This window comes from Talpa occidentalis, unplaced genomic scaffold, assembly GCF_014898055.3.
Source record: "Talpa occidentalis isolate TD23 unplaced genomic scaffold, MPIMG_talOcc4v2.1 talOcc4.16, whole genome shotgun sequence".
In the NCBI taxonomy this organism is placed as follows: Eukaryota; Metazoa; Chordata; class Mammalia; order Eulipotyphla; family Talpidae; genus Talpa; species Talpa occidentalis.
Window position 1 is genome coordinate 81592358 of NW_023601653.1, and position 11968 is coordinate 81604325.

Below are 11968 nucleotides of genomic sequence, written 5' to 3' on the forward strand. Positions count from 1 at the left end.
GTCAGGGAAGAGCTGAGTGGAAGTTATCTCAGCCCAGAAAGGGAAAACCGGGGAAGAAAAAAGTAGGTATTAAAAAAATTGGTACAGGGCCTCCCCGGTGGCGCAGCGGTTGAGCAACGGGTTGCGAAGCTGCCGCAGCTGGTTCAATCCCCGGCTGCTCCCCGGCCACCGGAGGAGGGTCCCGCATGGCGCGCAGACCTCTCCTGCCGCCCGCTGCTCCCCCCAGCAGTGTCCTTCGGTCCTTCTGCCTGTTCTGCTCCCCACTCTGGCTCTGGTGAATTCTCTCACCCTCCCGCGCTTCTGACTGTACCCAGTGCTTGTGTAAGTAAATAAATAAATAAATAAATAAATCTTTAAAAAAAAAAAAAAAATCGGTACAGGGCCTCCCCGGTGGCGCAGTGGTTGAGCGCTGGGTTGCGAAGCTGCCCGCAGCCTCTGCGGCTCTGGTTCCATCCCCGGCTGCTCCCCGGCCACCGGAGGAGGGTCCCACATGGCGCGCAGACCTCTCCTGCCGCCCGCTGCTCCCCTCAGCAGTGTACTTCGGTCCTTCTGCCTGCTCTGCCCCCCGCTCTGGCTGTGGTGAATTCTCTCACCCTCCCGCGCTTCTGACTGTACCCAGTGCTTGTGTAAATAAATAAAACAAAACAAGCAAACAAACAAATAAATAAATAAATCTTTAAAAAAAATTGGTACAATTTATGAAAGAGGACTCAGGGTCTGTTCAAAGCTCAGCAACTCAACACAACATGCTTTTGTTTTGTTTTTTTTTAAAGAATTATTTATTTATGAATACAAGAGCTGGGGTACAGGCCAGAGATGGGGAGGGTGAGAGGATTCACCAGAGACAGAGCGGGGAGCAGAACAGCAGACTGACTGAAATCCACCGCTGAGGGGAGCAGCGGGGAGACAGGAGAGGTCTGCTGCGCCATGTGGGTATCTCCCTGACTGGCCGGGGATTGAACTCGTGCTGCAGAGGCTGCGGATTGCTTCATAGTGTGGTGCTCAACCCCTTGCACCAGGAGGGAGGCCCAGCACAAACATGTTTTTGAAGAAGGAAACACGTTTAGCACATTGTCCCCCACCCCCGTCAAGATATAAATAGAAAAGCTCTCTTGCTTTCCAATAATCTATGCCCCTCTTTGCCCTCAATATCTTGATTCCCACCAGTTTTCCTGGAAAGAAGAACTACAGAACAAATTACGAGGAATGAATGGGAAATCTATCCCCAGATATCTTTAATAATTTGGGGGCCTCACTGGTGAAGCTATCAGCAGCCTCTGCCTCATGAGTTCCATCCCCAGCCAGCCAGGGAGCTACCCATATGGCGCAGCAGACCTCTCCTGTCTCACCTGCTGCTCCCCTCAGCAGTGTCTTTCAGTCAGTCTGCCTGTTCTGCTCCCCACTCTGTCTCTGGTGGATCCTCTCACCTTCCCCCATCTCTGGCTTGTACCCCAGTCCTTGTATGCATAAATAAATAAATCTTAAAAAAAATTTTGAGTTTTTATCACATGGAAATTTATTTATTTATGCATACAAGAGCTGTGGTATATGCCAGAGGTGGGGGGGAGGTTTAGTGAATTCACCAGAGACAGAGTGGGGAGCAGAACAGGCAGACCTACTGAAATACACTGTTGAGGGGAGCAGTGGGCAAGACAGGAGAGGTCTGCTGTGCCATGTGGGTCAACTCTGTGGCTGGCCAGGGAATCAAACTCATGCTGCAGTGGCTGGTGATAGCTTGATAGCACTGTCTTTAACCCCCTGAGCCACCAGGGAGGCCCCTAAATTTGCGATATTACTTAAAAGTTACCTCTTGCAGGAAGACTACTTGGGTTTATAGGTTCTTTTCCTTTTGTTAAGTCTCCTTAACACTTGCATATTTAGCTTACAGAATCACAAGTCTGGCTTAAATTGCACACATTTGTTGCTTATTTCACCTATTATCTTTTACATACAAGTGTGTTTTGACAGTTCAAAATGGATTTTAGGGCCTCCCTGGTGGCGTAGCAAGTTGAGCGGAGCGCTGTGGAGCTATCTGCAGCCTCTGCAGCGCGGGTTTGATTCCCAGCTGACCAGGGAGACACCTACATGGAGAAGCAGACCTCTCCTGTTTTGCCCGCTGCTCCCCTCAGCAGTGTTTTTGGTCTGTCTGCCTGTTCTGCTCCCTGCTCTGTCTCTGGTGAATTCTCTCAACCTCCTGCACCTCTGGACTGTACCCCAGTTCTTGTATAAATAAATAAATCTTTTTTTTAAAAAAAAGGATTTTGGGGGCTTCCCTGGTGGCGCAGCGGTTGAGCGCTGGGTTGCAAAGCTGCCAGCGGCCTCTGCGGCGCCGGTTCGATCCCCGGCTGCTCCCCGGCCACTGGAGGAGGGTCCCGCATGGCGCGCAGACCTCTCCTGCCGCCCGCTGCTCCCCTCAGCAGTGTACTTCGGTCCTTCTGCCTGCTCTGCCCCCCCGCTCTGGCTGTGGTGAATTCTCTCACCCTCCCATGCTTCTGACTGTACCCAGTGCTTGTATAAACAAACAAACAAATAAATAAACATGCCTCTATTAAAAAAAATAATTATAAAAATAAAAAAATTAAAAAAAAGGATTTTAACTTGTTAGCCAGGGTTTCTTTTTTTTCCCCAATGCAGGACTGTACATAGTTTTTGTTTTAATGAAAAGGGATTTTGAGCTCTCTGAAGGCAAAGATATATTAAATTTAATTATTCTTTGTAGTTCTATTGAACAGTACATGGGAACAACCACTTAATATTTGATGATGATGATGATGATGCAGCTGAAGAGTAGAAGCTGAAGGGGGCTGCTGATCGGATGGATGTGGGTGCTGGGGCATGTTGACTTGGCTCCTGGGTTTGATGAACCTTCCAGGAAGGGCTAAGCTAGGCAGCTGCCAGAGGATAGGCAGGAGGGACTACGTGGCCTTCATTGCCCGAAATAGCGCTCTGTAACCTGAGGAATTGGAGGCAGGGGTTGAGCTGGGGTCACGTGCCTGGGCCTGATGTAGTAATGGAGGTGAACAAGGGAGGTTGCACGCAGTTTCTCTGGGCAGCTGGAAGGAGGAAAGACTAGAAGAGTTGGGTTTTTTGTGGCTGTTGTTGTTGTTTTTGTTGTTGTTGTTGTTTTAATTATCATTCAGAGAGCAGAAAGAGGAGTTCCTAACAGGGAAAAACGGGATATGATATAGGTAACACAGATACTTACAGAGCTCAGGAAGATGCACAGGGTGAGGGAGGAGGAGGCAGGAGGTGGTGGAAAGGACCTCTTATGTAGATAGTCCTTCTGGATTGGATAACTGAAATTATATATTTTTTGTTTCTTTTTTTTTAAGATTTATTTATTTATGCATATAAGAACTGGGGTGTCGGCCAGAGGTGTGAGGGGAGGGGATGAGAGGATTCACCAGAGACAGAGTGGGGAGCAGAACAGGCAGATCTACTGAAATACACTGCTGAGGGGAAGAGCAGGTAAGACAGGAGAGGTCTGCTGTGCTATGTGGGTCAGCTCCCTGCCTGGGGATTGAGCTCATGTGGCAGTGGCTGGTGATAGCTTGATAGCGCTGAGAATTTAGCCCCTGTGCCAACAGGGAGGCCTGACTTTATATTTGAATAGCTCTAGGTAGATGCCTACCTGTCTTTAAGCCTCAGTTTTTGTTATTCTAAATGTTGATTGAGGACTCACCATTATATACAGCCCTATACTAACTGGTTTGGAGAAAGAAACTTATCACTTATGGCGTCTACTTCTGTAGAGCTAATAACTTGGTAAGAAGAACATATGTCTACAATGAAATAACTGAGAATATAGGAAACATTAACATGGTAGTTTGTGTTCAGAATAATGTTGAGGGGTGGATTCAGTCAAGAGGGTCTTCTTAGAAGAGGTATGTTTTGAGTTACTACTTGAAGGAAGTTACTGACGGAGAATAAAAGGGAAATGTTAGAGAATCAGTTTGTTTCAAGTACCAGGAATGAACTAGGAAAAGTTTAAATGAGAGTAATTAGCTAATCTAATTAGTAGGGGAACAAATAAATTGGTTTGACAGGCCCATTGTACCTTGGGGATTCTGCAGCAGTTAACTCAGTTAAGGCAGAATATTAATGAGGTCACAGTTCAGTTATGTATCCCAGTTAATATCTGTCCATTACCAGCCAGATCCCTCCTCTTTACTCTAAGCAGCTGTCTTGCATGTGTAAGCCCTTAGTCAGAGTATGGTGCTGGACAAGAGAGTGGGGTTGGAAAGAGTAAATCTGTCATTCAAGGTGACATGTATTCTCAGAGTAGCTCAGATTATCTTCTTCCAATAGGAAGGTGACAGTATTCCCTGGTAGTGGCGGTAGGGTGAAAATAACAGGCCCTCCCTGAGGTCCTGAGGGAAAAAGAAGAAATGTTAGCAGAGAAAAAGAAGTGAGATCATGCCTTAATTTGACTTCAAGCTCCCCACATAGGTGGAAGAAAGGAGACAAAAGGAATAATGAAAAAACATTCATTCTGTTAATAAATGTTTATTGAGCTAGTGTTATTAGTTCAATCTACCTGTGGAGGTAGAATGGTTTTTTGCTTGTTTGTTTGCTTGTTTGTTTAAAGATTTATTTTTATTTATACAAGAACTGGGGTACAGGCCAGATGCGTGGGAGCATGAGAGGATTCACCAGAGACAGAGCGGGGAACAGAACAGGCAGACTGACGAAATACACTGCTGAGGGGAGGAGAGGGCAAGACAGAAGAGGTCTGCTGCGCCATGTGGGTTGTTCCAAGGCTAGCGGGGATCGAACCAGCACTGCAGAGGCCGTGGAGAGCTTCACAGCACGGCGCTCAACTGCCTGCGCCACGGGGGAGGCCCTTTTTTTTTTTTTTAAAGATTTATTTTTAAACAAGAGCTGAGGTATAGGCCAGAGGCACAGGCGGGTGAGAGGATTCCCCAGAAACAGAGTGGGGAACAGAACAGGCAGATGGACCAAAATACACTGCTGAGGGGAGCAGCGGGCGAGAGAGGAGAGGTCTGTCAAGCCATGCCGGTAATCTCCCTGGCTGGCTAGGAATCGAACCCACGCTGCAGCGGCTGCGGACAGCCTCACAGCACTGCGCTCAACCCGCTGTGCCACCAGGGAGGCCCTAGAACAGTTTTTAAAATGGGCTTGGTAATCACCTAGACCTGGGTTCCATCCTTACCATTAACAGTACAGAATGTCTGTGTATTTATAAAGTCAGGATTAAATTGCCTTTCTTTCTTGGTGTGAGGCGGCCCAATGGGCTATGGTGGAGTTGTTGGAGATTTGGTGGTAGCGGTGGTGTAGTAATATAAATTTTTTAATTTGTGTGTGTGTGTGTGTGTGTACAAGTCGAACATATGATTTCATTTCTCTTAGGTAAAAACCTACGAGTGAAATGATTGGGTCTTTTTTTTTTTTAAGGTTTATTTATTTATGCATACAAGAACTGGGGTGTAAGCCAGAGGTGTGGAGGTGGGGGGGTAAGAGGATTCATCAGAGAGAGTGGGGAGAACAGGCAGATCTACTGAAATACACTGCTGAGAGGAACAGCGGGGGACAGGAGAGGTCTGCTGTGCCATGTGGGTTAGCTCCATGGCCTGTTTGATAGCGCTGAGACTTAACCCCTGTGCCACCAGGAAAGCCCCAGAACTTCTGGCCTTTTCTAAGACCAGAGCCTGTGTGGCCTGAGATGTCAGCTCCTGTATCTCCCTGTGCTTGTGGAGGGGTTTAGTGATCCCCTGGGTGTCAGGATTTCTTCTGATAGCTCTATGGAATGGATTGGTTGGGATAAGCTTAATAGATTTGTATGTGGACTCCTCACCAACCCAGGAAGAATTTAGGCCTCTCAGAGCCCCACAGTGACATATAGTTTGCTCCTCAGCAACAGATTGAAAGCTTCTAGCAAACTCCAGCTAATTAATATGATGGACAGGCTTGCCATTGGCTGCACCCTTTGGAACTAGACATTGTGGGCACCACCACCACGGTGCACATGAATCTGATATATAACAAAACCTTGTTTGGCCTTGTACCCAGGCTGCGTGCTTTATCCAGCCAGGTGGAGCGGGGTGCCCAGTGGAGCGCTGACACTTGGGTACTGCCCACAGTGCACCCTGAGAAGAAAGCACATCACATCAGACTGCTGCTTCCTCCGTAGCTCCTGGAAGTACTGGTAACTGCCTGTTTTGGCTTATGTGATGGAAAGGCTGGGCTCAAGCTTTATATCAATGGTTATCCAGTGGAATATGGCACTGGCATTAACCCAAGATTAATGCCAATCTCAAGGAATGGGGGTATTAGAGGACTGATATCCGCTTCCAGTCCTCCTCTGGGGGCAAGATAATAGATCCAAAAAGCAACAAAATCTTTCATTATTTTATTCCCCCCCCCCCACTTCACCCACACAACGCTAATCAAAGATTCCTGAATGTGGAGCATTTGACTAAAGATTTACAAAAACAAGTAGAAAACAAAGGTGGGGCTTGCACAGTAATAGCACAAACATTTTTAAAAAACAACAGCAAAGGGCCTCCCTGGTGGCGCAAGGGATCAAGCTCAGCACTATGAGGCAATCTGCAGCCTCTGCAGCAGAATTCAATCCCCCACTGGCCAGGGAGAAACCCACATGGCGAGGCAGACCTCTCCTGCCTCACCCGCTGCTCCCCTCAGCAGTGTATTTCAGTTGGTCTGCCTGTTCTGTTCCCCACTCTCTCTGTAGTGAGTCCTCTCACACACACCCTGTCCTGTGTCTCTGGTCTGTACCCTAGCTCTTGCATGCATAAATAAATCAATCTTTAAAAAAAACAAAAACAGGGCCTCCCCGGTGGCGCAGCGGTTGAGCGCTGGGTTGCGAAGCTGCCCGCAGCCTCTGCAGCGCTGGTTCGATCCCGGCTGCTCCCAGGCCAACGGAGGAGGGTCCCACATGGCGTGCAGACCTCTCCTGCCGCCCACTGCTCCCCTCAGCAGTGTACTTCGGTCCTTCTGCCTGCTCTGCCCCCCGCCCACCCCGCTCTGGCTGTGGTGAATTCTCTCACCCTCCCGCGCTTCTGACTGTACCCAGTGCATGAATAAACAAAACAAACAAACAAACAAACAAACAAATAAATAAATAAACATGCCTCTATAAAAAAAATAAAAAAAAATTAAAAAAAAACAAAAACAGCAGTGCCTCCCTGGTGGTGAAAGGGGTTAAGTCTCAGTGCTATCAAGCTGTCTCCAGCCACTGCAGCAGGAGTTCCACCCCAGCCAGCCAGGGAGATGACCCACATGGCACAGCAGACCTCTCCTGTCTCCCCGCTGCTCCCCTCAGCAATGTATTTCAGTCAGTCTGCCTGTTCTGTTCCCCACTCTGTCTCTGGTGAATCCTCTTACACCCAAACACCCGCATCTCTGAACTGTACCCCTGTTCCTGTATGCACAAGTAAATAAAATAAAATCTTTAAAAAAAATAAAAACAGCAGGTACCACCATTCCTAGTATGGCCTCCTCCTCTCCTCTGTGGGAGAATTTCAGTGACTCTTGCTCCCTTCTAGTTGTCTCCAGTTGCTGACTTCTCCCTCCTCTCTCCCTTTCATTCTCCCCAAGTTTATCAAGCGCATCTTTCCGCCTTCCTTGGCATCATGGCAAGCAGTGTGGTGCTATTTTATTGCCAGGGAGGGATCCTGCCCTGGAGTCTCATCCTTTTTTTTTTTTTTTTAAGATTTATTTATTTATGCATACAAGAGCAGGGGCACAGGTCAGAGGTGTATGTGTGTGGGGTGGGGGTGCGGGTGGTGGGGTGAGAGGATCCACCAGAGACAGAGTGGGGAGCAGAACAGGCGGATTGACTGAAACACTGCTGAGGGGAGCAGCGCGGAGACAGGAGAGGTCTGCTGCGCCCTGTGGGTTGCTCCCTGGCCGGGAATCGAGCTCGAGCTGCAGAGGCTGCGGACAGCTTCTTAGGTTGCGTCTTAACCCTTGCACCACCAGGGAGGCCCTGGAGTCTCGTCCCTCATCAGGTGCGCGCTTTTCAGGACAAAGATGAAGCTCTCCCCTGCCGAGCAAGTCTGGGTCTTCCCACCCCAACTTCTCTCTTCAGATACTAAAAGAGGAAACTGTGGCGTCTTAGCCCAGCGCCTGGAAACTTAATTTCCTCCTCGCAGGTGTGGGGCACAGCCCCGGGCGCCGCGCAGGCCGCCCCGACGAGCCCCGCTCCCGGCCGGACACGCGGCGGCGCGCGCCCAGGGCCCCGCGGCCCGGAGTCGCGCAGCCTCGGCCGGGCCTCGCCCCGGGCGGCCGCTGCGCCTCGTAGAAGCCCGGTTCGCCCGGCCGCGGCCCGCGACCTCCCGGGGCCCCGCGCCGGTCCCCGCCGGGGCCGAGACTACATCTCCCGGCAGGCCGCGTGCGCGCGTCCGGCCTCCGCTCCGGGCCGGGCCGGGCGCCGCGTGACGTGGGCGGGAGCCGCGAGCGGCGGCCGCGGCCTCAGTCGGGTCTCCCGGCCGCCGGGCGCGAGCAGGCGAGAGCAGCCCCGCGCCGGCCCGCACTCTCCCGCCAGGAGGCAGCCGCCGGGCGGGGCGCCGCGGGAGGGCCCGGCCGGGTCGCGCGCATGGCGTCGGCGGGCGCGCGGCGACTCCCCGGCGGGACGCGCGCGGCGGCCCAGCGCTGCTGCTGCGGCCTCCGGGCCCCGCCGGGCGCGCGCCCCGCCCCGCCCCGGGGCCCTCCGCGACCGCCGCGACCCCTGAGGTGAGCGCGAGGCGCGGCGCTCGGCGCCCGAGGACGGGGTCGCCCCGGACCCCCAGCTCCTCCCCCGAGGGGTTCAGTCCTGGGCGCGGGCGGCATCTGTGGTGCCCTGGGGGCTCCTTAGGGCTTTGGGGAGCGCGCTTGCCAACCGCGCGCGAGGGAGGGGAAGGCCCCGGTGGGCGCCCCGGCAGCCCTGGGCGCGGCGAGGCCTGGGGGGCTGAGAGCCCCTTGGAGGTCCTCAGCAGGAGCGAGGCCTCCAGTCAGAGGCAGCTGGCACTTCGCATGCACCCCGCATTTTTCCATCACCTCCCGCGCCCTGTCCTCAGTTGCCCTCGACCTTTCGCACTCGTGACTGCTTGGCCGGGGAGCTCAGCGGGCTGCAGCAGGTGCTGGGGGAATCCTGCCCGGGCGCCCTTCCTCTGGGCTGGGCCCCGCATGCGTCCCCTTCACCGGGGAAGAGTTGAACGCGAAGGTGAAGAATCGTGACGTTTTTTCCATTATGTTTGGCTTTAGGTTTGTGATCTCCAGCAGCCTCCTCTTGCCCCGGGCTGCCCGGGTCTTGGCGGCTGAGGCTGGCTCGCCGCCCAGCCGTTCTTTCATGGGCTTTGCTGCCCCCTTCACCAACAAGCGCAAGGCTTACTCAGAGCGTAGGATTATGGGGTGAGCATTCTTCCCTGCCCTGCATCTCTCCCCACATGCCCTTCTCCACACAAGTAACCATGTCTAGGCTAGAATGGAAGGGTGGCAGTAGTGGGCCAGTTTAATCCCGGGGATTGGGTCTGTTTGACTAATCACCAAAAAGCTACCAACTAAGCCAGCTGTATTTGTGAGACGAGGAAATAAAGACTTCCCTTACAGATGAAAAGCAGTCCCTGGACATCCCTCTTCCCATCTCACTGACCCTTTATTCTCCCTTCCCTGCTGGTCTTCCACACATTTCCCTCTTCCTGGTTGCTGTGCATGTGTATTAAGTGAAATGTGACTAGAGTTGGACAGTATCATAAAACAACTGGGTATTATTTCTCTGATGGCCTTGAGTGTATTCTCAGCACAGATGGTAGCTAGCACTTCCTGCACTTACAGTCAGGCTGCTTAGGTGTTTTACATAGATTTTCTCATTTGATCCTGTCAACAAACCTATGAGTCAGGTACTATTATTACCTGCCATTTACAGATGAGAAAATGAAGCTACAGGTCATTTACCTCGGGTTGTAAGGTCATTGCATGATCACCAGTTTCTGTTCTCCCTAGCTAGTCCTTCATAGGATCAAAATAGTAGATGCAAAAGCATTCTGTAAACTGCAAAAGGTAACAATAACATTATGTGGATTTGATTTGTGCTTCTGCCTTGGAAAGTCATTCCTCCAGGCTTATTTAGGATCTCTAGTTCCTGAAGGTGCATGGTTAGTGAATAAAGGTATGGTGACACCAACGCCGAGGAGGACTCTGACCCAGCCTTCTGTGATTCCTTTTCCTAGGTACTCAATGCAGGAGATGTTTGAAGTGGTGTCCAATGTACAGGAGTATCGCGAGTTTGTGCCCTGGTGTAAGAAGTCTTTGGTGGTATCCAGCCGCAAAGGACACCTGAAGGCCCAGTTGGAGGTTGGCTTTCCACCTGTCGTGGAACGTTATACCTCTGCTGTTTCCTTGGTCAAACCTCACATGGTCAAGGTGAGGCCTGTCTGGGAGGGATTACTCAGTAAGTCTCTCCTGTCCTCTAGCATTTTTACATTTATCAGCTATTTTCATTTTTTTTTTACAAAGACTTACTTTTATTTATGCATACAAGAACTGGGGTGTAGGCCAGAGATATGCGGGATGGGGGGATAAGAGAATTCACCAGAGATAGAGTGGGAAGCAGAACAGGCAGGTTGTGCTGTGGGTTAGCTCCCTGGCCAGGGATTGAACCCAGGCCACAGTGGCTGGCAATAGCCTGATAGCGTGAGACTTAACCCCTGAGCCACCAGGGAGGCCCTGTTTTTGTTTTTGTAATAATTTTATATCCATGCCAAATACTGCCCACTATTAGAAAGAAAATGGCTCTCAACTTCATAGTCTTCTATGCCAAGTATAGGTTTTATTCCATTGTAGTATGTAACTACCTGACTCCTACTCTAGGCTGTCTGCACTGACGGCAAGCTCTTCAACCACTTAGAGACCATTTGGCGATTCAGACCTGGTATTCCTGCCTACCCCCGAACTTGTACTGTGGACTTTTCGGTGAGTTGAGGCTAAGTAGCACAGGGCTGCTAGTGGGGGTGGAAGCAGAGCTGAGGTACTCTGCTAGCACTTGGCATTTCCCAAGTCATTGATACTTTCTGCAGTACTGAACTTGTATCAGGCTTGTTCTGTGTTCAGTCTGAAGTTCTGCCTTTGAGGGACCTAAGTAACTAGAGGGGGAGGGGAGACAAGGCATTGAATAATAGTATCCTTGCATCTATCCAACACGTTGCTGAATTTCTAATTGTCTCTTGCCTGTTTCCAGATTTCCTTTGAATTTCGTTCTCTGCTGCACTCCCAGCTGGCCGCCATGTTTTTTGATGAGGTTGTCAAAAAGAATGTTGCTGCCTTTGAGCGCCGGGCAGCCACCAAGTTTGGTCCAGAAACAGCCATCCCCCGTGAACTGATGTTTCATGAGGTGCACCAGACATGAGGCAGAGGATTGCTTCTTAGCCTTTCCTTTAGTGTTCCCCTCACTTATTTATTTCATTTGACTCCTGCCCCTGAGAAGTGTTCATAATACTGTTCCCAGAAATTGTACTCTGGGTTGGCTGGAAATGCTGGGGCCAAGAAAAGGCAAAGGGAGGAGTATGGAAATGAGTCATGCCAAAGGAAGGGTCATGAGAGCACCGCCGGATGCCTGATGCCTGCAGCCTTCTCACACCCAATTATAATGAGGACTATGGGTTGCTCTGGGGCCCCATCAAGGTGCCTTAATGTCTAATCAGGGATGGTAACTTTTTAAGGATTGAATAAATTGAGCTTTTTCCTCTGACAGGTACTAATTTTTGCTTGCCCGAGATGCATCACAAGATACCTGAGATTTGCCCCTCAGCTTGAAATCCCGATGACCTCACTTTAAGAATATTCTCGGGCCTCCCCGGTGGCGCAGCGGTTGAGCGCTGGGTTGCGAAGCTGCGCGCGGCCTCTGCGGCGCCGGTTCGATCCCCGGCTGCTCCCCGGCCACCGGAGGAGGGTCCCACATGGCGCGCGGACCTCTCCTGCCGCCCGCTGCTCCCCTCAGCAGTGTACTTCG

The 11968-nt window shown here is 51.1% G+C and overlaps 1 protein-coding gene and 1 pseudogene across 2 annotated transcripts; one reads left to right on the forward strand and one right to left on the reverse strand.

Moving 5' to 3' along the window:
• Nucleotides 1-2926: 2926 nt before the first annotated feature.
• Nucleotides 2927-8580, reverse strand: LOC119247101 (60S ribosomal protein L15-like; annotated as a pseudogene).
• On the forward strand, nt 8559-11968 carry COQ10A (coenzyme Q10A). Of its 2 annotated transcripts, none has more exons than XM_037515441.2 (5): nt 8559-8715; nt 9226-9372; nt 10191-10383; nt 10831-10932; nt 11198-11968. In XM_037515441.2, exons 1-5 carry the CDS (start codon nt 8579-8581, stop codon nt 11363-11365), a joined length of 747 nt encoding a protein of 248 aa, XP_037371338.1. In that variant the 5' UTR covers nt 8559-8578; the 3' UTR covers nt 11366-11968. The 2 variants fall into 2 exon arrangements, with proteins under 2 accessions (XP_037371338.1, XP_037371339.1); XM_037515442.2 differs by lacking the exon at nt 8559-8715 and adding an exon at nt 8980-9098.